The 26,290-nt window shown below is 49.2% G+C and overlaps 2 protein-coding genes across 7 annotated transcripts in view; both read left to right on the forward strand.

Moving 5' to 3' along the window:
* HDAC8 (histone deacetylase 8) overlaps window positions 1–11,532 on the forward strand; it is an 85,294-nt gene extending 73,762 nt beyond the window's left edge. The window contains exons 10-11 of one of the 6 annotated variants that reach the window (XM_025205938.1): window positions 4,214–4,270; window positions 10,948–11,532. In XM_025205938.1, the coding sequence (XP_025061723.1) occupies window positions 4,214–4,270; window positions 10,948–10,970 (80 nt within the window). In that variant the 3' untranslated portion in view covers window positions 10,971–11,532. The other 5 variants (XM_025205939.1, XR_003094410.1, XR_003094411.1 and 2 more) reach the window with 5 other exon arrangements.
* A 14,217-nt stretch (window positions 11,533–25,749) lies between these two features.
* The window catches only part of CITED1 (Cbp/p300 interacting transactivator with Glu/Asp rich carboxy-terminal domain 1), a 6,822-nt gene continuing 6,281 nt past the window's right edge, over window positions 25,750–26,290 (forward strand). The window contains exons 1-2 of the mRNA XM_025205953.1: window positions 25,750–25,758; window positions 25,968–26,107. Of these exons, the coding sequence (XP_025061738.1) occupies window positions 25,750–25,758; window positions 25,968–26,107 (149 nt within the window). The remainder of the gene's footprint in view (window positions 25,759–25,967; window positions 26,108–26,290) is intronic.

Consider the following 26,290-nt stretch of genomic DNA (forward strand, 5'->3'; position numbering starts at 1 on the left):
GGTGAGGATCACCTCTCTGGACCGGCTTGAGATGCATCTTTGGATGCATGACAACGTATGGCTGGCCTTGCTGGCTGCGGTCTGGCATTGGCAGCTCAAGTTCATCTTGGAGTCATTAATGACTCCAAGATCCCTTTCTGCCTCTGTGCCTTCAAGAAGGGAACTCCCCAGCCTGTATGTATGCCGTGGATTCCTTCTCCTAAGGTGCAGCACCCTGCATTTGTCTACGTTGAACCCCATCCTATTCTCATCTGCCCACTTTTGTAGTCTGTCTAAATCTAGTTGCAGCCTCTCTCTCCCTTCAAGTGTGTCCACCTCGCCCCACATCTTAGTGTCATCAGGACACTTGGACAGTGTTCTTTCCACCCCCTCGTCCAAGTCGCTGATGAAGATGTTAAACATTGCGTGCCCAAGGATCGAGCCCTGGCGTACCCCAGTGCTCACGTCTCGCCAGGTTGAGTACAACCCGTCCACCATTACTCTCTGGGTGTGCCCCATCAGCCAATTTTTTACCCATCCAACTGTGCAGGCATCAGTGCCACAGTCGCTTAATTTGTTGATGAGGATGGGGTGAGAAACAGTGTCAAAGGCCTTCTTAAAGTCTAGAAAGACTACATCCATGGCGACACCATCATCCAAGGATTTAGTTACTTGGCCATAAAAGGCAATCAGGTTGGTCAGGCAGGACCTGCCTCTGATGAACCCATGCTGATTGCCCCTGAGCATGATCTCCCCTGCAGGCCCCCCACAGATATGCTCCTTGATGATCCTCTCCAAGAGCTTCCCAAGCACCGAGGTGAGGCTTACAGGCTTATAGTTACTTGGGCCCTCCTTCCTCCCTTTCTTGAAAATTGGAATCAAATTAGCCAGTTTCCAGTCCCCCGGCACCTGGCCAGATGATCACGAATGCTCATACAGCCGGGCCAAGGGCTCCGTGATGACCCCTGCCAGCTCCCTCAACACCCTTGGCTGGAGGGCATCTGGAACTGCAGATTTAAAAATGTCTAGCCTTTCCAGAAAATCCCTAACTACATCTGCACTGACTGAAGGCCTGACAGAGCTATCTCCGAGATTGTCCCTACCTCTGGTAGGTGGGATGTCCTGGTCCCTGTTCAAGAAAACAGAGGCAAAGAAACTGTTAAAAATATCAGCTTTCTTGTCTGGCGTAGCCACAAGATTACCGTTTGCATCTTGCTGGGGCCCTACATTGCCTGGTGCCCTCTTCTTGCTCCCAGTGTACTTGAAAAAGGACTTTTTGTTGTCCTTAATCCTGGACGCTAGCCTGAGTTCCAGCTCTACCTTGGCCTTCCTAATAGACCTCCTACACTCACGGGCCGAGAAGGAGTACTCCTCCTTGGTGATAGCTCCTCTTTCCACTGGTATTGCAGCCACTTGTATACAGTTATGGGGGAGACAGGAGAAACTAGTGCTTTTAGTAAATATGATAGTCATTCAGAATGTTTGCAAAAGCATTTTGGGCCTTTGTGGAAGATCCAGACAGACATTTTTAATATGAGCTACCTGTCTAGAGGAGTATTTTCCCAACTGAATTCAAAGCCTCGTCTCATGCACAGTCTAAAGTAAAGCTGCTTTTTAATTGGTATTACACTAGAGAAAGCTGTAAATTGCTTGTGTTACACATCTATTAGTTAGGAATAATTCTTCAGTTAAAAGAAGGTTTCTAGTTCCCTGGAGTTCATAAAAAAGACACAATTGGCCGTGTGGTACAGGCTGTCTCAGACGGCTGGAGCCGACTTGAGGTGATCTACAAATTGCTCGGTCTTTGGGCGGGCTGGTGAATGGAGAGGCAGACAAAACATATTGGTTGCAAAAAGGCTTTACTTACGCCGCTAGTAGCCGCGACGCAGGTGGTCCGATCGCTTAAATAATTACACGAGTTGCTCCAGTTGGCAAAAACCCGGGCCAGCGAATCCGTACAAGAACCAGGCCAGCAGGAAAAGGGGTTACGTCGAGGGATAGCGTTCGGCGACGGGGAGAAAAATCGATAGTTGATCAGGCTATCAATTTGCTGTGCCATGAGTCAGGAATTCTTTTAAGTCACTCTGCAGCGTGCTCAAAGTTCTCCGACTTGGGCGGAAGTTGCACAGAATTTTATACGGCTAACAAGCCAATCGCTAGCCGCCACGTAGGAATAATTTAGAATCGGCCAATGATGGGACACAAATTTGCATACGAATGGCGGGAACTCTCTTGCACCGGAGTTTTCTGTTGCAACAAAACTTTTGCTGTGCACAGAGACTCTCATATGGCAGGGAAAATTCCATCCTGCCGAGGCACTCAAAATCATTGGGTTATGACACAGGCATATTGTTAAGTGTGTTTGAGAGCTGGTCAGCTAGGCGTAATCCTCTTCCAGATGGACAAAGATCTGTCTGCTAGCAGAAGGGAATCTCAGAGCCAAGAAGATGAAGGGTAAACTAATTGTACTACTGGGCAAGACTGGCTACATGTGTATGCACACACCCTTTGTCTTTCTACCTAATCACAGGGTTTTCTTTAGTTCCTATTCCTGAGAAAAGGAGGGAGGAGCCTTTTAGGTCGCTATGTGTTAATCCAGAGTTAGTGACAGATCTAGCAGGACCTTGAGGATTTGTACTGCTGCCCGGCATGGAAAGCAGATGGTTGCCTGGAATTTTGACTGTTTTTTTTTCAGAATTTTCTCCCTTGCTACCACCATCATAGCTGTTGCCTAGGTTTGGTTTGTCAGTTGTTCTCGTGGTGGTACTGCTAACCTGTTCAAGGTGTTGCGTAACAGCCCTGTAAGGGCAAGTGTTGCAGCGCTAAAAAACTAAATGTCCAGCTGACAGTGTATGTATGTCCAGGCTGTCTCTCCACTTCTCCAAAGGGTTCTATGTTAATATTGAAGGATTTTCCAAGGGAATGGGTCCTCACTGAGGACCATGACTTCAGTTAATGAGCTTTTTGCTTCCACTATTCTGGTAGCTCTATTCACAATTGGATCTATGGTCAGATTGAAAAGCCCTTCAGACAACAGGTTTGACCTAAGATTACCTACTCCTGTTGAGGGATTGGAAATGCTAAGAAGACTTTTAGCTCCACACATGTAAATTTGGAATGATGTATGGAGTGTTATGATAGAGAATTTGAGACAGTATCCCAGCAAGACTGGAAAATACCACCCTGGGTCAGATGGCCACATTGGCCTTCACCTAGGCATCGCTAACTGGGCAGTAACCTAATTCTACTGCACAGTAGCATGCAGAGTAAAAGCTGTGCTAATACCCTACTGCAGAGCAGTATTAGGCTACTGTGCAGTTAGCATCACTAAAAAGCCGTGCATTACTTCACATTGATTTAGTACTTGGTTATACAAGTACTAAACTTAATGCGCAGTTACTACAGCACATTAATGAATGTGTAGACCCGCCTACTGTGACTTCAGTAAGGCTAGAGTTAGGCAGCCATGTAGGGAACATTTTCCTTAAAGAGGAAAGTCACACTCCATAGGAGCCTCTCTTGCTGGCACTGGGACAGCTGTCTGAATCACTGGTTCTATGTATACTGTCTGAGGAATATCTTTATGGGCCTGTTTTGCTTCAAGTGACACCCATGAATTTGGGTGTTTGTTTAGACCTTTCCAGACAATAATGTGAGTGTTTCTTTGGCTGCGGCCTTTTTGTTGAAGAAACTGCAGTTCCTTGAATTAGCTGAAAGAACGGTTTCTGCTCTTAACAGTCAGATGGTAACTGCTGATGTACATCACGTGTAGAATTCAGTGTGCTGGGCTCCCTCCCGATCAAGGCAATTGCTCTTCTGCTTCTAAAGCATTTGTTGCAACCATCAGGAAAAAAATCACATTGACCCCAGCCCCTGGGCAAGCTGACAAACTGTATCAGCTTCTTCTTGAGGGGATCTTCCTGTTTACCTACTCACCTTGCTCCTAATTCATTGGCTGTTGTGATAGGAAGGTCAAATCCACACAACCCCTTTGAATAGAGAAGCAAAATGTTAAATGCCATGTGGATAGAAAAGTTTTCTCTTCTTCCATGTCAGGCAATAGTGTCCAGCTACAAAGCAGTGATATCTAGGTGCAGAGTGCCTAGGGTTGGTCTGTTTTCGAGGCCTCACTGGAAAACTAGAGAAATTTGTACAGAATTTCAACCTAATACTGTACTTTGGTAATTAAAGGACACTTTAAGGAGAATGTTACCTTATGTCACTTTTCTATTAGATAGTCTTCATTGGGCCCATGGCATCTACTGGAAGAGAAAGCTACTGGCTCTTACAGGTGAGCTATCTTAACAGCTTCCCACAAAGATAAAGTGGTTCTTTTCCCATACCAAAAATCCCACCCATGGTGATGATAGAATTCCGTGTTAACTAGTCTGTTAGCATGCCAGTATTTTCTTCCTAGACCTCAGACCCAGCCAAGGGAGTTGAAATTATGGTTCTTAAATGCCAAGAGAGCATTAGCTTTCTATTTGAATAGATCTAAGCAATTCAGGAAATACATAAAGCTGTTAGTCTCTTATGAGGGAAAGAATAAAAAGCGGGTGATTACATCACATGCTTCTGTAAGTGGGTTAGGTTTTGTATGGAGAAATGTTACAAACAAGCCTCTTTTCCCCTCCCCAGAGGGCTTAGATCATGCTTCAGGAGTGCAAAGCCAGATTCAAGGGGCCTGCTTTAGATCCATGTTAAATTCCTAGATTATAACACTGGAAGAGACCATAGTGATCATTTGGTTTGACATCCTGCATAACACCGGGCATGAGACTGTCCTGTTTAAACTAGAGCAGACATCCTAGAGAAATAACGAGTCTTGATTTAAAGTTTGCAGTGACTTAGACTCTACCCTGCAGCCCTTGTTAAGCAACTTCAATGATTACTTTTCAGTGTTAAAGAGCTGTGCCTTATTTCTAATCTGAATTGATCTGTCTTCAACTTCTAACCATTGGATCTTGTTACATCTTTGTTTGCCAGATTGAAAAGCCTTTTTATGATCCATTTTCTGTTTCCTGTGTAGATATTTGTCAACTATGATCAAGTCATGCCTTAACTTTCTTTTTGATAAACTAAACGGATTGAGCTCCCGGAGTCTGTCATTATAAGGCCTGTTTTCCTGTCCTCTCATTCTCATGGCTCTTCACTGAATCCTTTCCTATGTATTTACATCCTTCTTAAATTGTAGACTCCAGAACTGAAGTCCGTATTGCAGTAGCAGTTGCACCAGTGTCAAATTATTCTTAGGATTCCCTGTTTATGCAGCCATGGATCACATTAGCCTTTTTGGTTCCAGCATTGCACTGGGAACTTTTATCCCCAAGGTCCCTAGGCTCTGTTTAGGGACACTGCTTCCCAGGATACTATCCCCAGGCCATGTAAGTTTGGCCTGCTTGCTTTGTTTCTCAATGTGACTTTAACATATTAAAATACTTATTAGCTGCTTGTGTCCGTCATACCAAGGTATCCAGGTTATTCTATACCTGTGACTTTGCAACTTGTTCTGTCCATTCTTTACCACTCCGCCCAAAGTTTAGGTCATCTTTAAACTATTAGTGACAGCTTTATCGTCTCCCAGACCACTGGCAAAAGTGTTTAAATAGTGAGGAGACACGAACCAACTTCTTGGTATACTTGCACCATAGCAGCAGCATGTCCTGGCACAGATGCCTCTGAGTATCCTTACCTAGCCACTCATACACACTCTAAGCCCAGGCTGCTCCAGATGTCCTTCTACAGTTGCTTTCAAGACCTTGGTCCCCAACAGTTACAAGCAGCCTCTGGGGATGATCTCGGAGCAGCCTCACGAACCTATTTCCAGTGTAGCATACACGAGTGGGAGTGGGAGTGGGTGGGCAGAGAGTGCTTGGGGTCATCCATGCGGGTAAATGCTGTTAGCATGGTGTGGCTATATTGTTAACAATCTGCAGGGCTGCCAGTTGGACTTCAGTTCACACATCTATGAAAGTCTGTTCCCCAGTTCTGGGATCCAGATAGTTTGCTCAGTTTGGTGAGGCAGTATGACAGGTGCCATTTAACTAGAATTCAGCTATCTCAGGGGGGCTGAGGTGGCATGGGTGCCGAGTACATGGTTGACAGTCTAGACGTCACAAGTTTGAGGCCATACAGAAACTCTTGTGGCACAGCCTGTCAGATTCTAATGAATCAGTCACAAGGACAAGAAAAAGGAAGGAAAGGAACTGTCTCAGGAGCAGAAACATGCAGAGGCTACTTGAAGAAGAAATGCAGATAAGTTGTGTGCCACCAGAGTCCTTTGTGATAGACTCAACAGCTCCATGCTCCATACCCACCTTCTCCTTCTTCCTTGGAGATCTGTGTTCCATGTTGGGCTTAGAAAAACAGCCCAAGTAAAGCACCTGCTTTTGTAGCCCTGCCTTCAGAACATTCGGGAACAGAGAGGGACGGGGGGCTCCAAGGAATGCTGCTACCAGAAGGTTGCACCAGACTAAAGTGTGCTGCTGCAGGTATTCCCTGGGCCTGTGAATGTGCAGAGTCCATCGCCAGGACTAGCGTGGCTAGATAACCTTCTCGCATTGGAAGTTCATATTGCTGGAGAATCAGTTACTTTCTTCCAGGTGCCAGAGCGCCTTGAAAAGCTGCATGTACGGGATCTAATATCAGGTGTGTTTTATGACTAGAAGAGAGACTTCAGCACTGGAAGCCTCATAGCCAGCAGAAAAGGAAATGGAATTTCCAGCTGCAAAGCAGTGGGAGCAGAAGGCTCAGAGATGAATCCTTGACATTTGTGTCCTAGTTTGCATCATCTCCAAGGAGCCAGCACTAGATTTGTTAAGGCCAGCCCTTGCCCTGACTGTCAGCTGGAACAAGTACATTTCAATCCCCAGACAGCTGTCCTCTGGTGCTTGCTCACAGAAGGGGCAAACTCATTGCCTTGATGAGGTTGCACTTTGTGTCAGAGCCGCAGTGAAGAGATTGAGGTGAATGACAAAGTGCAGCAATGCATATAAATTCCTGCGGTGCCTCAGCATTTGGAACAGATCCATTCAGGGCTTCTCCTGGTTTAGCAGTGGGAGTCTGATTAATAGCCTGGCTAAACTGTGGACCCAGCCTGTTCCCTTGAGTTCTGTAGACCAAAATTTACATGCTCCCCCACAGGTGCTAACCCAAAGCTAGCCAAAAACAGTGCTCTCACAAATTTTCCTTCTTCTTTGCAGCTCTTTTAAAATTAATACAACCTGGGTTTTTGTCCAGTGCACTCTTGTCTTTAGAACTGTGATACTAAAAGCTGGTTCAGAATGGCTGCAAGCTGGGTTGGTAACTTGCCAGGAACCCAAGAGCCTTTTGAGTGGCTTGAAACAGAGCACTTTGCCCCTTTATTCACCTTACTTATTGAAATGCAACCTGGAAAGACTACAGGTCCCATCACGCAGCACTCCACCACAACCCAGACTCAAGATGGAGCATTTTCTGCTAAGAGGCTGTAGTCTCCATGGGTCCAAGATTAAAATTAAAGATGAGGAGAAGACCACATGCTAGAACTCTATGGCCTGTGACCCGTGAGCCAGACTTCAGCCACCCCTGGCTTAAGTACCTTTGATTAGAAGAGTGGCATAATAAAGCTTAAGGAGCAAATTGTTTCCAGCACGCCATGGATTGATAACATTTACACACTCTCCTTACCGCAGGTCTACTCGAGTCATGCATCTTAGGCCTCCTTTCTTTTAATTAAGTTAAAATGTCAAGGCAATTGAAACCAGTGGCTCAGCAGGCCACTCTGTAATGGAGGCACGTGCTTTCCAGTTCCATCAGCCAAACCAAAGTGTTTAGAGGCTGTCTGGTGGAAACAAATCAAATGAATGCACCAGTGCTTATATGTGCCCAAAGAACTTAATTGAGTCCTTGGAAAATAGAAAACAAAATAGATTCTCCACGATGCCAAAAACACATCAGCATGCAGAACAAAGGCCTGGACTGGGAAGCCCTCAAACACTGGGGAATGTGAGGCCACGCACAGATCAAAGCTTCCTGTTCTGCAGCCCTGTTTGTTTTCTTTTCACTCTTTTTCTTCCAGCTTTGATTTAATTACTTAATGAATATAAATCAATTGGCAAACAAGGCAGCAAGATAAAGGGAGCTCTGCAGAGCCAAGATGCCTATCTCCCTGCAAAAGGGCCAGGGACCCAAGTACTCACTCAAGGGTTATGAGGCACTTGCAGTTCTTTGGGGCCTCCAGTGGGCATGCACAGATCTGATTAGCACCCAGCCAGACTTGCCCAGGAAACAAGAGCACCTGTGGAGGGTGCCCATCAAGCTGCTGTAACTTGCACCCATTCCATTTCAGGTTCTGTCACCATCTAGTGGTGGCTGAGCCAGTGTCAGCCATGAGTACCAGAGCTGAATCTCTTGGCTCAGGTGACAAAGGTTCCTGGTTCAGAAATTTGCAGATAGTACCAGGTCCTGCTGGAAATTTTTGGGGTCCATTTTAGAAGTACTCTCCCCAACTCCATCCCAGCAGCTGAAAGCAGTCAGCACTTAGATGTGGGAAGAGGCAAAGCAAGGAGGCCTGTCCCTCTCTTCAAGGACCTAGGGAATCTGATCAGATAAAATGACACAGTTGCACTGTGATGCACCAGTAACACCTGACAACTTTGCAAGCAGATGCAACATTCCAGCAGGAAGAGCAGACTCTGATTCTCTCAGCCAAAAACTTCACTAGCTTGGTTTGGGGCTGATGCAGTTCAGCAGTGCCCTTCTCTCTATTACAGTTCTGCAGCACAGGCAAGTCTGGTCTTAATTTTAGGTTTTGCTTCCCTAACTGCTTGGTTCTGGCAGCTGCTGGCCTTTCCAAACCAAACCTGCACTAGAAGTAATGGCCCCTAACTACTCTGCAAAGTAATAAATACAAACAGTGGTGCATCCATTCCTAGGGTGCGCAGTAAAAGCCTTTATGACCTGCCTGGGATGTAAAGCAGTAAGTCTAAAGGGAAACTGGTAGTGTTGAGATGGGGCTAGGGGGATAAGAAAGCGGGGGCAGGGGAGAGACACACAGGAAGGGGAGTGCAAGCCCAGCCCTGCGAGCTATCTTGGTCACGTTTACATTGCTATGTGTTTGAAGGTAACTGAGTCAGACCTGCTAGATGGCCTTGCCCAGGGTCCTGGGAGCCCTACCCGCTTTTTCCTGTTTCAGACCTGAAGTCTAAAAGAGAAGCCCCACTCCTCAGGTGGTGTGAATTGATGTAGCACTGGATTCTCCCTGGCATCAAACTCACAGCTCCACCAGTCCCCGGCAGGAGGTTGTATTTACAAAAGGTCCAGAATAATTATTTTTGTCTAGTTTCCGGTGTCCTGTGACTTCAGAGTGGAAGACAGCTCGGTGGTCAGACCACGCACCTGGGACTCAAAAGGGGGCTGCTATTGATGCAGTGCCTGCATATGTTTTGAAAAGATCCTTTTTTCAGTGCCTGTGCCTCAGTTCTCTTATCTGTCTAGTCGAGACAGTACTGTTCAGCCTCCTGAGGATGTTGAGAGGGTAACTATGGATGGTGCATCTACCACAAAAGCCATTGTTCAATTTGGGCTCCTTGCAGCCAGTCCCAGTGGATTACATGCTGAATAAATAATGGAATCTGAACACCTTCCCACTCACCAGGAAGTTTTCTGGATTCATGGCCCAGGCATGGTGGTTGGGAGGGGGGAAAGCTTGCACTGTATGTGTTCTTCTACCAATAAATAGTGCTGAGCCAGTTGTTTATCAGTTCCTATGTGGAAGTGTCTTCTTGGCTATCGCAACTTAATGTTTGTACCTTATCTCCCAGCCTAGAGCCTGATCTTCGCTCAGTGAAGTCTGTTAAGTGGTAAAACCTCCCTGTATCTTAGTGAGAATGGGAGCTGGCCCCTAATCCTCAGTAGAAATACCTTGACCGACAATGGTCAGAGTGCAGAGGAGAGAAGATACGAGCAAGTATCTCCTTCCTTCAATGTTCTTACATGGCACTCACTACCATGCGGTGTCTTTACACATTCTCCAGGGGGAGAGACAGGAGGTGCTTTGATTAGAGTGGCCAGTGATAGCCAGCACCCTACCCTGCAGCTCCTGAGTTTCTTTTCAAGGTCTGATATTCAAGCACCTGAGCCTGCCAGGAGTTAGGTGGCTTAAACTTCCAGCATGTAATTGATATGTCTACTTACACTCCCTGGTCTCCGAGTCTTTTTTTTTTTACCTTAATTTAAAGTTAATAAAATTCTTGGTGAAGATTGATCAGGGGACACAGTGTGGAGCTCCTGGGGATCCAGCCTAATACTGGTTGTTATGTGGCTGGATCTTAAATTCCATACTCAAGCACAATATATATCAACCTCCGTGAGAAATTCTCAGTAAGGACAGGATGAGTCTCCTCAGCTCTCTGCAGCACCTCTCACCCCAACAGGTTTCCTCCAAAAGTGAAGAAAGGGTTCCCTTTCAACCTAGACTGATCACATCCAAACTAGTGATTAGTCTCCAGTATAAACTCTTCAGGGAAGTGATATTTTCCCTTAGCAACCCCTCAAACCTGTGCTTGAATGAGGGACATGGAGCACTGCAAAAAAACCCCTCAATAAGAACAAGATGTTGTCTGGCTGGCTTGCCAGGAATATGAGCCAATTTTAGGGCTGGTGTTTCTATATCATTTACCGATTTCTCAACTTCACCACTGGGCGGGGGAGGGGAGATCTCCTAACCAGAGCTCGCCTGTACCAGCTCTTCAGCACTGCTGGATTTCACATAATGGCTTTTCCAACATGCTCTTGAAAAATCCTTCCTTCCTGAGTGGGGGGAGGCAGTGACAGGGAGGCACAGCTCCCACTTTGTCTCATACAGGAGAGTTGAAAATGAAGCAAAAGCCTCTCCATTCAGGATAAGAAAAATCCTCTGTTGGCCTCCCAGTGAGGTGAAAGCCCCTCTGCATACAAGACTTGTTTTCTGTCTCCCTTTGTTTACAGGGAATCTGAAGCACGTGGTGTAGCTGCAAAGGCGAGCTAATGTTTCCACAACAGCAGAGCGTTTCCTGTGCCCAAGACAGCCTGTTTACGTGAGCAGTTTGTGGAATTTGTGGCTTCAGGGGAAATTTGGAAGAAATTACTTTTTGGGGGTGGGGGGGGGGTACTGGAGTTCCTGAGGGGCAGTGACTGTCCTGTGGCAGTGACCACTCATCAGCTCCAGCACTGGGCAGAGACCTCCCGCCTTCTAACCCTCTTGTTCCAATGGGTTTCTGCTGATCTTTTTACTAAACTACTTCTACCCTTTCAAACATTTGTAATGGTTTCTCTTAAGGGAGTTGGGCCTGGTGCCACCCTTAGCTACAGGTCTTCCCAGCCCAGCTCTCTTTTGCCACCACCCGCCCCCAGCCCTGCCCCGCAATGAGACCACAGACACAGATGCTGCTCACGTACCATGAAGCTTTCAGAGGGAATGAGCAGCAGGGGCACCGGGCCCAGGGGAGTGGCTGGAGCTGTCTGGACAGGGAGCTGCAGACCCTGTGTTTTTAAATGTCTGTGTGTTTTTCTAAAAATAAAATATTTGAAATATTTCTGCTTCAGCCTATGTCTTCTCAGCCCCCTGGGCCACCAGTAGTTGTCATCTAATTGTTTTCTGCTACTCCCCAAATCTCTCTAGCCATCTGGTCCACTGTTCTTTGTAAAGTGCCTGTCACAGCAAAGGTCCCAGCACATGGCCTCCGTGCTCTGGTAACAGATATAAATAACAGGCCTTAGCTAGGAGAGCTGAGGGGCTCCAAGCCCTTAGCTCTAGTAGTCCTGCTCTGCATGGGCCAGGTATCTGCCTGCTCTTCTCTCCAGAGAAGGTGGATAGCTCCATTCTCTCATGGACAGATTAGCTTTCTGGAGTCCATAGTTTTTATTCATACCTGTGAGGGGAGGTGGGGTAGAAGAAGGGGCTGAAAACCAGTTAATCCCCTGACTCCTGGAGTTTGGTCTCAGTTCAGTGCTATGGACAGGTTAGGGGATTACAGCCATAGCATGTACATTAAGATAGGAGAACAGACAAGCACAGACTGAGCAGCCTCCTCACAGCCTGAGGCACAGGCCCCCTTCCTTGTGATTGCAATGTGGGTTCTTCACTATAGCGCAGCAGTTCTCAACCTTTTTAGATTCAAGACTCCCCTCAATAGACTCGTAGCACCACCTCAGAAAATGCCAGTTTTTAGCTTTTGTTCATTTTTTGACTACAGAAAAATAATAGAGCAGTTCTTCTGTTGCAAAGAACTAAAAAAAACTACCGCAGGGCAGGATGATATATCGTTGTGGATTCCTGTTTGAAATCTCTGGGTTTGTCTTCTGAATTGTGTTTTCATCCCTAATGGTGCTAACATTGCATGGCACCCTACAACACCCTTGAAAGAATTTCAAGGCACCCCAGAGTGCTGCAATACCCTGGTTGAGAGTCACCGCTGTAGAGCGTCCTCAGCCTCTGCACAGCTCAGGCCCTGCCTGCGGCAGATACAAGCCCAGATCCCTGCAATTAATGTGTGATGGTCTCAGTGCATGTCTCTGGCTTCTGACAGGGTGCCAGCAAGGTCCTCCTTGGTCTCTACTCACAGCTTGACTTTTACCCACCATAGTGTCACCAGTGACTTCATTGCCCACTTGCACTCATACTATGTCCAAGGAATCATAAATGCTGAGCCACAAGCAAGCCCCAGGAGGTGGTTTTCTTTTGTTGCTGATAGCTGAGAAACAGCCTCTGATATGATGCGCAGTTACTGTATCGGCACAAGCAGCCAGAGCAGTTGAGCCAGCTGCTAAACATTCCTGCAGGCAGCCTCTCTACAAACGGGGCTTTGTTTCTCCACACAACTCTGCCAACCTCTTCATGGCTCAGATGTTCCTACACAGGATCATCATACCGTGCCGAATGCAAAAATCAAACCAGCGTCCCAGCCCTGGACTCCCCCGGAAGTCATATCATCATAGAAAGCAGTGCTGGAAGGGACCTCAGGAGGTCACTTAGTCCAGCTGCCTGCTCAAGGCTGGATTGTCTGTCTAACCATTCCAGACAAGTGATTGTCAAAACCAGGGGTGCTCAATCCCTGGCCCCATGAGCTCGCTCTAGCCCCTGGAGCCCTGTCATCCAGCTCACAGGGCACCCACAGGTCCAGAAATGTGGTGGTAGAAAAGTGGAGGCAATTAACACTGCCATTGCTTTCCCACCACCGAGTTTCCAAACTCCATGCAGCTGGATCGGGCCTGGGCAGGGCCAGTACATCAAGATGACCCTAATTTACCATAGGTAATGCACGGGGATGATGGCACTGTCAGTGTCCAGACAGTGACTCAGGCACAGCAAAAAAATTGCTAGCAAAATGCACCATGAAATGGGTAGAAATGGCCACTCGGCCCATATGCCCCTGGTTTCAACCCTGTGTATTTGGAGTCCCTAGAGAAGAAGCCTTGGCCCTGCATGTTCCATGCTTTAGGGTCATGGGGAGGGTAGCAGCATTGTTTGGGGTTTGCAGCCTAGGAGCATGTGTATTGCTGGCGGAGCTTTTGCTTGCAAAACGTTCCCAGGAGTTGCTCCTTAGGAAGCCATGGCTGGCAGGACCATAGGGCCTGTTGGCTAAGAGAAGAAGCTGGACCCCACAATGGATGTGGGTGAAGGGATGGCACTTTGAGGAAAGTGATGAAGAACAGAAGGACAGGGAGGGTCCTCAAATCTGGCCCATCTATGAATAAGCAATCCCACTTCGCCTTTTGCCCAAAGTGTCCATGTGAAAGGCGATGACCCCCAAGTTTCTTTCGGCCATGGTGCTAGTGAGTGTAGCACTGCCAAGCCGATAAGTGCAATGTGGATCTTTATTCCTGAGGTGAAGCACCTTGCATTTCTCCATATTGAATGCCATCAGGTTTTTATGCAAGCCTATCGAGGTTGGCCTGGATCACTAGCCTATCCTCAAGTGTGGACACTCTTCCCCAAAGTTTGGTGTCGTCAGCGAATTTGGCCAGTCCGCTTCTGACGCCAGTGTCCATATAATTTATGAAGACATTAAAGAGTGCAGGCCTGAGAACAGTCTTGGGGGACACCACTGGTCACTGAGTGCCTCGTTGATTCAGTTTCATCAGCTACCACTCTCTGGGTCTGACCTTGGAGCCAGTTCCCCAGCCATTGGACTGTGGAGTAGTCGAGGCTGCAGTTGCTCAATTTTTAAGTCCAAATATATGACATCAACCTCTTCCCTTTTGTCTGGGTGATACATCACCTGGTCATAGAAGGAAATGGGATTGGTCAGGCAAGACCTACCTGCAACAAACCCGTGCTGGCTGTCCCTCAGAATGTTACCTTCTGTTAGCCTGCCAAGAATGGTTTCTTTGATAATTTTTTCCAAAATCTTCCCAGGGATTGAGGTCAAACTGATTGGCCTGCAGTTTCCTGGGTCTTCTTTCCTCCCTTTCTTGAAGATGGGCACCACATTGGCCCTCTTCCAATCTTTAGGTATTTCGCCTGAGCACCATGAGATCTCAAATATCCTCACCAGGGGCTGCACTATGATGTCTGCCAGTTCCTTTAGCACTCTTGGGTGCAACCTATCTGGACCAGCTGATTTATGGGGGTCCAGCCTCTCAAGGTATTCCCTCACAAGATCCAGGTCAATGGTGGGCATATATTCATCCTCACCTTGGTCATCCTGCATCATGTTAGGCAGGGTGGTCCCTTTGGGCTGGTGAAAAACCGATGAAAAGTAATCATTAAGCAGATTGGCTTTTTCCTGGGTGCTGGTAGTCAGCTGCCCCAGATGATTTAGCAGGGGTCCAATGTTGCTCTTGTTTTTCTTTCGACTCCCCACATGTCTGAAGAAGGACTTTTTATTGTCCTTGTTTCGTGTAGCCAGATGAAGTTCAGTTGCAGCCTTGGCTTTTCTAGTTTGCTCCCTGCAGGTGTGGACCAGTACAGTATACTCCTCCTTAGCGGTGTTACCTATCTTCCATCCTTTATACGCTTCTCTTTTTAGACGTAGGAAATCCATGAGTTCCCTGTGGAGCCAAGGGGGTTGTTGAGCCCTTTTACCACCTTCCCTATGGGTTGGGATGTACTCCCCTTGTGCTTCTTAAGGAGCAACCACTCATCCTGAACTCCCCTCCCTGTGAAATCATGGCCTTTCAGGGCCTCAAAAACAAGGTTCCTGAGCTTACAAAAGTCAGCTTTCCTAAAGTCAAGGACTACTGCATTGCTGGCTGACTTACCAGCTTTGTGATGAATGGTGAAGGTGATCAACTCGTGATCACTGTCACCCAGCTTCCCTTTGATTCCTAGGTCACTTATTAGATCATCCTCTTTGGCCAGTACCAGGTCTAGCAGTGTCTTGCCTCTTGTAGGCCCATAAACTTATTGACAGGTAGAGCTCATCCACATCCCTTCAGAATGTGCCAGAGCCCTGAACTTAGGCAGTGTAGCCAGTCTGGTCTTGAGCACATGCCCAGAGCCCAGTTCAGGCGCTCTGTCCCAGGGATGCTGCTTCGCACATGAGCAGGGCTGTACACTAGTTCCTCTGCTTCCATTCCCAGGGCTATCACTTGGGCGAAGCATGTGTCTCTGCTGTGCTTCTGGGCTGCTACAGAAGAAGCATAAAGACAACCCCAAAATGCCTCAGGTGGGCCTCCAGCACCATGGCACCTATGGTCAGAACCTACATTTGAAGCCATTGGCCTGGCTGGCTGGTGACCGTCTGTCCCATGGTTGAGGAGGGGACATAGCAGCTGCTTATTTAGGCACCAGTCAGGGACAGGAAGGCCAGTCAAGGCAGGCACCCAATGTCTCTGCATTGGTGAAGCCCTACGCAGTCAGATGGGTCACTAATTGGCTGGAGGGCCACACCCAGAGAGTGGTGGTGGACAGGTCTTATTCGACCTGGAGGGATGTGGGCAGTGAGGCTCCGCAGGACTCGGTCCTCAGGCCTGCACTGTTCAACATCTTCATCAGCAACTTGGACGAGGGGGTAAAAAGCACCCTCTTCAAATCCGCAGATGACACTAAGATGTGGGGAGAAGTGGGCACGCTAGAAGGGAGGAATTGGCTGCAATTGGACCTGGACAGGATACAGGGGTGGGCGGATGAGAACAGGATGGGTTTCAACATGGACAAGTGCAAGGTAATGCACGTGGGGAGGAAGAACCAGCAGCAGACCTACAGGCTGGGGAACTCCCTTCTCGTCCGTGCAGAGGCAGAAAAGGATCTTGGAGTCATTATTGATGCCAAAATGAACATGGGCCGACAGTGTGGGGACGTGGCCAGGAAGGCCAACCACACCTTGTCATGCATCCACAGATGCATCTCGAGCAGGTCCAAGGAGGTGATCCTCCCCCTCTATGCGGCACTGGTCAGGCCGCAGTCGGAGTACTGCATCCAGTTCTGGGCGCTGCACTTCAGGAGGGATGTGGACAACATAGAGAGGGTCCAGAGGAGGGCCACCTGCATGATCAGGGGGCAGCAGGGCAGGCCCTACGAGGAGAGGCTACGGGACCTGAACCTGTTCAGCCTCCACAAGAGAAGGCTGAGGGGGGATCTAGTGGCTAAAAACAACTTGACAATACTTCCTCAAGAACAGAAGAGTCTCAGTATCTTAGCACCCAGCGTGTGGTGGTGGACGGGTCTTATTCGACCTCAGGGGATGTGGGCAGTGGGGTTCTGCAGGGCTGTTCAACATCTTCATCAGCGACTTGGACAAGGGGGTAAAAAACACCCTGTTCAAATTCACAGATGACACTAAGATGTGGGGAAAAGTGGGAACGCTAGCCACGCTAGGAGGAATAGGCTGCACTCAGACCTGGACAGGTTACAGGGGTGGGTTGATGAGAACAGGATGGGTTTCAACACTGACAGGAACCAGCAGCTTACCTACAGGCTGGGGAACTCCCTTCTCGTCCGTGCAGAGGCAGAAAAGGATCTTGGAGTCATTATTGATGCCAAAATGAACATGGGCCGACAGTGTGGGGACGTGGCCAGGAAGGCCAACCACACCTTGTCATGCATCCACAGATGCATCTCGAGCAGGTCCAAGGAGGTGATCCTCCCCCTCTATGCGGCACTGGTCAGGCCGCAGTCGGAGTACTGCATCCAGTTCTGGGCGCTGCACTTCAGGAGGGATGTGGACAACATAGAGAGGGTCCAGAGGAGGGCCACCTGCATGATCAGGGGGCAGCAGGGCAGGCCCTACGAGGAGAGGCTACGGGACCTGAACCTGTTCAGCCTCCACAAGAGAAGGCTGAGGGGGGATCTAGTGGCCGTTTACAAACTAGTCAGGGGGGACCAGCAGGCATTGGGGGAGTCCCTGTTCCCCTGAGCACTACCAGGAGTGACAAGAAATAATGCAACTAAAGTGTTCCCTTCTTAGTGAGGGAGTTTTGGCTACTTACATGGACCTTTTGTTAACAGAAGGGAAGGACTACAAAGAATGCAACACTTGAAGGCAGAACATCAGTCACAGGGGAAAAGGGGTGGAAGTCCCAAATCTCCGTTAAAGTGCCAGCGCTGGTGCTTTCTCCTTGCAATGCAGCAGGGCACATGGTGTCATCAAGTCCCATGGGTGCAATGCCAGCACTTCCAGCCCCCAGTGCTTTTCTGGTGATCACTGAGTTCAATAAACACAGGCTTACATGAATGAGAAGAGCCAAACAATGAACTTTCTTGTGGAGCAGTAGCAAACTCTATAGATCCTTGGTCTCTCTCTCTAACCAACTAATTAACTAGTTGTTCCATCACTGAGGGGCCATCTCCAAAATCCTAACTTCCTCATTCTCCTGTTAGGGAGCATCTCTAAGTTCTAACTGCTATCACTATAGCTTGGTTCTCTGAATTCAAATCAGGACAAAGCATAGTCCAAGCTGTCCCAGCAATCAGACTCCTGGGAGTTTTTTCTGTTTCACCTACAGTTCCAGCCTGCATCTTGAATGTTGCTGTTCTCTACCTTCTAGCTTAATAATCCTAGAAACCTCCATTTCACAAATCCTGCAGCCTGAAACCATCCTGAGTCCCAGGATAATGGATCCTGTCTGAGCACAGGGTTGTGCGGCTGATGAATCAATGCATCCCTTTTACCTCCTCAGCTCAGCTCAGCTTTGCAAATGGCACAGTGGGATTAGAACTCACCACCTCCTGGCCTCCTCATTGGCGCTGTGGGGAATGCTGGGAGGGGATTCTCATTTGTCTGTCTCACACACACCTGGATGTTCACATCCGCCAAATATGTGACCTTTCCCCCCAAAAGCATAAAGTGTCACAGCCCTGTGAAGATCTGTGAAGTCTGATGCATCTGGTTCTCTTCTCTGCTCATCCTCTTGCCTACCTGCAAATCACTTATAAAAGCCTCCCCCATTCACTCCAGCTGAAACCATGCACATTTTTAGATAAAGCCTAGAGCAAAGCCTAGGCACTGCAACCCTGGGCTCACGAATGAAACAACCATACACCCTACCCTGCCTTCTGCCCTTCTTAAAGCCTGATGTTTGCATTGAACCCTGGCAGTTGCTCTACACCAGGGGGTTTCAAACTTTTTTAACAAGTGTACCCCTTCTGTCTCAAAGTTTCTGCTCATGTACCCCTTTATATATTTTTTCTTGTTTTTAAGGGGCAGGGGGCAGATCAAGGGCCCTGCAGTGAGGGAGGGAGTGGGGCTGGTGTAGGCACTGCACAGCCAGGGCTGGATGTGGGACGGAGCCATGAGCAGCTCATCTGGGGGGCATGGGGAGAGGGGAGGTGGCTTTTGCCCCTGTGCACGCCCCAGGAGGGCTTGTGCCCCCAGATCTGCACGTGGGGCAAGGGCGGACTGCTGTTTTAGTGGGGGGGGAGGGGGCGGCAGATTGACGCCCCAGCAGTGGGGAAGGGAGTGGGGCTGGGGCTGGGGCAGGGGCAGGCATTGCTCAGCCGGGGTGGGGCGGGGCAGGGTGAGGCACAGAACTGAGCTGCGCGAGGGGATGGGGGCGCAGCTCCTGCCACTACAGACCAGTTACCGCCATGGTGAAGGGCGGGTCAGGGTGCCTTAATAACCCCAGGTCCCACAACTGGGTGGGTTACCCCATAGTAGGGCCTCAGAAGGCGGACCTGTGTTAGGAAGTGGGCTAGATGCTCAGAAGCCTGACTTGACACACCCTCGACTGGTCCATGCTGGGGCCAGGACCAGAAGGGTCAAAAGGGCCAGGGGCCCACCGCGTGGGACGCCTAGACCTAAGGGCCTGGGGCTCCGACTGCCCTAGGAGGTGAAGCCAGGGCCAGCATGGCCAGACGTTTGGGGGGGCCACACCTAGTGCAGGGAGCTAGACAGCCCGAATGAGGGTGGAGTAGGCTGCTTGATAGGAGGGATCCAGTTGGGGTTTCAGATTGGAGGGTTATGGGACCCAGTGTGGGGCCGGAGACATCAAGAACTTAGATGCCATCTGCAAGGCATGGTCTGCGGTGTAGGGGAGGTTCAGAGCTGCAGATAAAGCCCCTGACATCAGGGTGCAAAAATGGGCAGCCTCCTGCCTAATTAACACCATAATTATGTATCATCAAGGCATGGCAGGTGAGAGAGATGGGTGGTTAGCCCAGAAACAGGTGGGCGGGCCAACTTCTAACTGGCTCCTGGAAGCCCCCTGTTACCGGGGGTATGGTGAATTCTGGGGTGGCTGCAGCCCCTCCCACAGCCCCACTAGGGCTGCCGCCTGCCTTGAGAGCAGCCTGGCCCAGCCCAGTCCCCACTGGGACTAGTCCAGCACCGCCTTGGCCCCAGCCTGCTCTGCCCTACCCAGCCCTGTGCACAGATGTAGGGGCACATGCCCCCCCTGCCCTCCCAGGGTGTGTGCAGCAGCCAGACCAACTCCCCCTCCCATCACTGCTGCGGCTTTCCCTGGCCCAGCACCCCTGCAAGGAAGAGCCCAGCGGAGCCTCTGGCCCCAGCCCGCCCCACCCCACACGCAGATCCAGGAGCACCCCTCCCATGCTCTCCCAGGGTGCGCACAGTAGTGGGAGCTGCCCCCCTACTCCTCCCTGTGCAGCTCAGCCCCATGCCCTGCCCTGGCTGGACAGCCCTTTCCTCTGCCCCAGCCTCACTCCCTCTCCCACCCCCCTCCCCCCACAACAGCTTTACCAGCTGGACCCGGCTGTTCTCCATGTGGTCAGGCTGTGCTCTTGGCTGCCCACATGCTGTGCTGTGGCTGCACGCACATAGGTGGCAATTATCAGCCACATCAGTTCTGCGTAGCCATACGACTCTTTTAAGTACCCCTAAGAGTATGCGTTCCCCTGGTTGACGACCACTGCTCTACACTACCACCTAGCCAACTTTGGATGTGCGCTGACCTCAGCCCTGGCACATGGAGGGTATATCTCCACAGCCAAAGGCAGGCATGAGTGCAGCATGGTCTAGCTGCAGACCTACAGGAGCATGATATGATGTAGCTAGTATGGGTAACAGCAATACCACCAGCTCCGGCAATCACAGCCCAAACCCTCCAGGAACCTTCTCTATTATTTTACTTTGCTACCTCTGGTACTTCACATGGTACTGAACAGTGTGACCCCTTAAAAGTGACTACCTTTTACAGGTGGGTGAAGTGAATCCTGTGCTTCACAGAATGTTTCAGGGACTCTTGAGAAGAAACCAAGTATAGCAGAGGTCTGATGGGCTATGGGGCAGATCTAGCCCCCAAATGATGAGCATAGGTGCCCCACATGCCACATTCAGCATCTCGGCTCACAGTCTTTGTGACTGCAAAGAAAACCTTCCAACTCTGAATGGAGTGTTGGCAGTGCACTGGCATCTGCTGAGAGATGAACACTTATATCCTCTCTTCACCTCACTGTGGGTTAATTTTAAAGCCTAATGACACCTTGGGTGCCAGCACTAATTGTTTCATTGCAGTGGTGGAATAGGGCAGGGAATGGGAATTGGGAGGAATGCAGGGAAGAAAGGAGGAGAGTCCCAGAGAAGAGGCAGAGAATGGAGGATGGGAAGGGAAAGAAACAAAGTGCTGAGCTTAAAGACGAGCAGATTCCCTGCAGTGACACTGAACAGGGAAAGAAATGAAGCTGAAAAGTAAGAGGTCCAACTGGAGGCAGGCAGGACTTCCACCATGCAGTGAGGAAGGTAGGCCTCATGCTAAGCATATGGGCCAGTCCATGAGCACAGAGTATCATGGTATTCATTGCAAAGGACTCTGTGCACTCTCTAAACAACTCTGCGCCTGAATCCAATCTTCATTTCAAAGGGAATTGATGCCATTACAAAATATCAGCAAAGCTCTGCCCAGCAGCTGTGTCCTCAGCCCTGTTATGCCATCATCAGGTATTCATTTAATTGGGATTCCTTGAACAATGATGGATCTGTTGAAGCAGGGCCCCTCCCTCTTCCCAACCAATGTCAAAGCAGCTCTGGGCTCTTGCTTTGCTCCCATGTCATGCATTAAATTGTTCTGGGAGCTGAAGCAACTGTTGTTGAGCTTCCTGCCCCATCCCCCACCCCCAGGGCCCAAGAGCTAAATGGGAGTTTCATGTGCATCCCCTCAGAGGGCAGCCAGCCCCAGGGCACTTTTGTGCCGTGCTGTTGAATAAACAGCAGGATTTTTCCTCCCTGGTGCTCATTGTGCTGTCATTAGAGTGGCTGTCTGTGGGGAGGTGGATTGTGTGGGGAGGAGGGTGTGCGAGGGGTGGTCTCTGAATACTCTGGAGGAAGGGAGGGCTTTTGAGCAACTAATAAAGGAGACCTTCTGCAAAGTAAAAAACCAACATATGCCCCTTTCCAACTTTCTCCCTTGGGCACTTCCAAAACCTGGGGAGGAGCAGCAGGGAGTGCCTGTGGGACCTGGATTCAGACAGGTAGGCAATTACTCCCTGTTCCTCATATGTAGTCCTGGAAAAAGAGATTTACTTTAAAGGGGAGCATTGCCAAAGAACTAGCAGAGAACAAAGCCCAACATTTACTTGCCACTATATTTAGACCTCTTTTCCATGGGAAAAATTATCTTTCCAACAGCGACAGCATCAGCTTGTTCTTTATTTACCCCTCCAGGCACAAGAGGAATGAACCAGTCTCGTGTGCAACTGCTCTGACAACACGATCCAGAATATTGGAGGAACTGGAGTTGCGTGCAGAGTGGTGACCTAGCAGTTAGGACAGGATTCAACCTGCTCTGACCCAGACAGAGCTACCTCCCTACTGCTGCCATTTTGCAACAGTTCAGATGCAGTGTTACAGAGGGAGGCACTTTGTGCTCTTTCTGTGGCCAAGACTTCAGGTTTGCTCAGTTTGTAGGAAAGGCACGGAGGCTGGTTCTTTGTGAGGGGAAACACAGCCCAAGTGGAATAGCAGTCCACTCGTAAAGGCTGTGTCTACTGTCAGATGAACTGTGTTCTTTAAACACATTAAAACCAGCAGGTGTTTAAAGCCCCACGGTACCATATATGGGGCAATCAGTAATTTAATATGTACTAGCAGGTAAAGATCAGCTTTTGGTTCAGCCTGAGCCTTGGCTGCAAAAAGTTGGCTAGCAAGGATTTGCCTTTCCCCTGGTTCATCCCAGAAGACAGTCCACATCATTGCTGATGGCAGGGACCAGCTAACAATCAAGAACAATTCTGTCTATACATGTTTAAACACTACTTTTTTGAGGATCAACTCAAGCAAGTCAGTGGTGTCAGAGTGGCTCATTAATGTACAACTCAGTAGTGACAACACCTAGTGAATTCATCCCCCCACTTCCTCCCCCACAGTGCATTTGTCCTGGCTAGATTACATCTCCCATCATGCACCTGCAGCCTTGTGACTCCCTGTGGTGTGGTGAGTTTGGCCCATAGTGGAGAACTGAAGCATGAGGTATCAGACCACTATAGAAAGGAATAATCCTTGAAACACTTCCCAGAGTCATTACTGCCCATTCAACAGGAAGGAAAACTGAGGCACAAATCAATTAATTAGCTTCTCCAGGGCCCCACTGTGAGTCAGTGGTAGAGGCAAGAGGAGAACTAGTCCTGTGCCACAACCTTCAATCAAGGCCCCCTCTAGAATTCACTCCAGCTTAAATGTTACATCAGTTTAAAATGTCTCCTCTCTGTGCTGAAGCCCTGCCTCCTGGTGAAGCAGGGGTGCTGTTTTATTCTTTTCCCTTTCGGAAGGAAGCTGGATGAATCAGGTTCAGTCTCTGGGTCTCAGTGAGAAAGCCGATGGGTTCAGCTGCTGGGGGAAGTTTCAGTACTAGAGAAAGTTGTTTATGTAGCTATTGTCTGACTGTACATGAGCGTGTGTGAGTGCAGGCAAGCAGAAACTGAAGAAATAATTGCGGTGTGTTTGGAGAGCCCCTCTGCTATTCTGTGTCTGACTTGGACTGTGATACCCCAGAAGTCTGAATGGGCTCCTTTTTGTGCTTATACAGGGATGCACACAATGAATAGTAATGGAAAGTCAACTCCTCAGCTTGTGTAAATTGCCTCTACTGAAGCCAAGGGAGATTCAGTGACTTACAGCAGCTAAGGATTCAGCTCATGGTGCCCTGACTGAAAGTAGCATTAGCCATCCCTAAGAAATACAGCACAGCATGAGACTCAGTAAGAGGCCACCCGCTTTATATATTTTGTAGGCAGTGAATGATGGATGAGAGTTCATGAACCAAGCAGACAGAAGCCCCAACAGCTGGAAGCAGAAATCTGCATAATTCTAACTGGAAATCAAACACAAATGTTGAACGCAGAGCACCAGAACAGATCAGCCGGGATGGGATGATCCATTCTCCATCAGCCCACCTTTTGAACGTAGGTGATCCTGTATCTCTGCAGGGCAGGCCCAGCACGTGCACAGGTAGCTGATGTTTCAGCATGGGAGGAAAAGGAGGAGGATTAGGTGTAGCCCAACTCCAGAGTGTTCCTGGGCTTGGGAGGCAGCAAAACAGATCACTTTGCAGGTATGGGTATTAAAGGCCTTGTTCTTCTGCTCAGTGTCAAACCAATTGCCACATTTGAGATCAGGAAGGAAAGGAATCTTACCCTAAGGTCAGAGCAGCATGAATTGTTGGGGGGTGGAAGGGGAGGTTGCCTTCCTCTGTAGGATCACATTTGTAAAGATAAATGCATAGGCTTGTCACAGGGGACAGAGGGGATAGGTTACTCTATGTCCACAGTTAGCCTGAAGCAAGCATCTGTGTACAGCAGCCTTCAGGCATGAGTCATTTAGGACTTGAAGTCTGACCCAGTCCATCAGTTTGTACGTTCCTAAGAGAGGCAACAGATGTACAAGATCAGCATGCCCCCTTACAGCCGGAAACAGCCTACCTGAGAACAGCTGGAAGCCACAAATGTCCTCAATCTTTCAACAGTCACTGTCCCAGACTCTGGAAATTATCATCCATCGGTAGGCAGGGATTCATGAGGCGTCCCACAGACTTGAAGGTACAGAAGAGAAAAATAGAAACTTGGTTCTACGTGGAACTGTGAAGGAGTGAGAGTGTAACCAGAAGAACAGGACAAGAGCAGCCAGGCACCAAGGCCTGAAGCTACAGCAGATTGAATGACAGTGAAGAAGAAGGGCTAGATTTTCAGAAGTGCTCTCTCCTCCAGTACCTGATGAAGGGTGTTTGTGTCTGAAAGCTTGCAATTAAGAGCATTTTTTTTTGCAAAAATCTTGTTGGTCTAATAAAAGATATAATTTCTACTATGAGCCCTGATTGCTTCTACCTCTATATGCTGAGGTTAGTAGAGCTCCTCCAAAAATTCCTGTCCTAATGATTCAATGTGGTCTCTGAAAACTGTCAGAATCGATGCCCAGTGCTAAGGGCTGGGAGCTCCAGTGAATTGCTATGAAAGAGATCTAACTACTGTTTTCCCCCAATAACAGAAAAAAAAATCCTACTAGGCTTTTTATATTAGAAACTCAAGTCTCAAACAGAAGATTGGGGTGCACCAAGAGCTAGTGGATATGAGAGGAAAAATGGAAAGTTGAGCTATTGCACATGGCTCAGATCTTTGCTAAGTCTCTCTAAAACTAGAATTGTTGTTTTTTGGGAGCACCTACAGTATTTCAACTTCAGTCACTGATGACTTTTGCATAGAGGAAGTCTTTGTTAAAGATCCAGGCTTTCAAACCTTCAGCCCAGGTGTTAAGTCCACATGCTAAACACCCTGGAGACTTCCCAGGGATCCTCCAGTGAAGCCACAGGAGGTCACACCAGGGTTTGTATGATGGGGGATGTTGGGGGGGAGGGTGAGCCCGCCCAAGACACAAGAGTCCCCCCATAAGAGATAAGACCCCCCCCAGCTCCTTCTGGCTGCCACAGCTGCAGACCCCCCAAGAGTCAAAGTGTAATTTGAACCATGAAGCGTTTAAAATATGGAAAGCTGTATTTACCCACTGGTTATTTTGGCCTTCCTCTATAGTGTGGGGCGCGGCTATCTATGATAGCAGTCTGCAGATACTTGAATGCTTGCGGTAAAGAAGAGGGAAAACACCTTTTGTCTGTTGCTGCAGAGAGGAGGACCAAAGGCTTGAAGTTGCAGCAAAGAAAGTTGAGACTGGACATTGTGAAAAACACCTTCACAGTTAAAATACTAAGGCAGTGGAACGGACTGCCTGGGGAAGTTGTGGGCTCTCCGTCAGGGAGGTGTTCAAGAAGAGGTTGGACAGCCACTGGTGGGGGATGCTCTAGGGAGAGCTGTGCGTGTTTTCTACCATGGGTATTTCCCATGCTTCAGGGCCTTGCTGATTGCCCCCCTCCCCCCACTTTCCTGCTACCTGTGTCAGGAGGTTTTTAAGCCCCCCATCAGAGGCATGGGGCATGTTACTGGTGCGTGCCTGTGCTCCTGCTGGGGCCAAAGCTGGAGGTTCCTGGCTAAGGGGTCTTGCACCTCCTCTCAGGGTCAGACCGATTGCCAGATTCGGGGTCAGGAAGGAGTTCTCCCCCATGGTCAGATTGGTACGGACTGTGGGGGTTTTGCCTTCCTCTGAAGCAGGGATTGTGGCGCTGGACCTGGGATCCTGAGCACATACTGACAGTATCTCATAGAAGCAGGACATCGGCTGCCCTGGCTCCCCTGCTTGGCCTGGGGCAGGCTCGGGGTGAGGTCTGTGTTGTGTGGAGGTTACATTGGGGCTGGTGTGGCAGGCTGGCCCTGCCTCGGCACGGCCTGGACTAGGTGAGCTGTGGAGGTGCCTTCCAGCCCGGCTTCCCCGGATCTCCCGGCGTTGCCCAGAGCCCCCGCCGGCCGCGGGCTCCCCGGGGCGTCAGGGCCGAGTAGTTGGGACGACGGGCCCTGACACCAGGACTCCGGGTCCCTCCCGCAGCGCAGGGCGGCGGGGCTGCCCTAACCCCGGGAAGG

The sequence above is a fragment of the Alligator sinensis genome, unplaced genomic scaffold (assembly GCF_000455745.1).
Source record: "Alligator sinensis unplaced genomic scaffold, ASM45574v1 scaffold619_1, whole genome shotgun sequence".
Taxonomy (NCBI): Eukaryota; Metazoa; Chordata; order Crocodylia; family Alligatoridae; genus Alligator; species Alligator sinensis.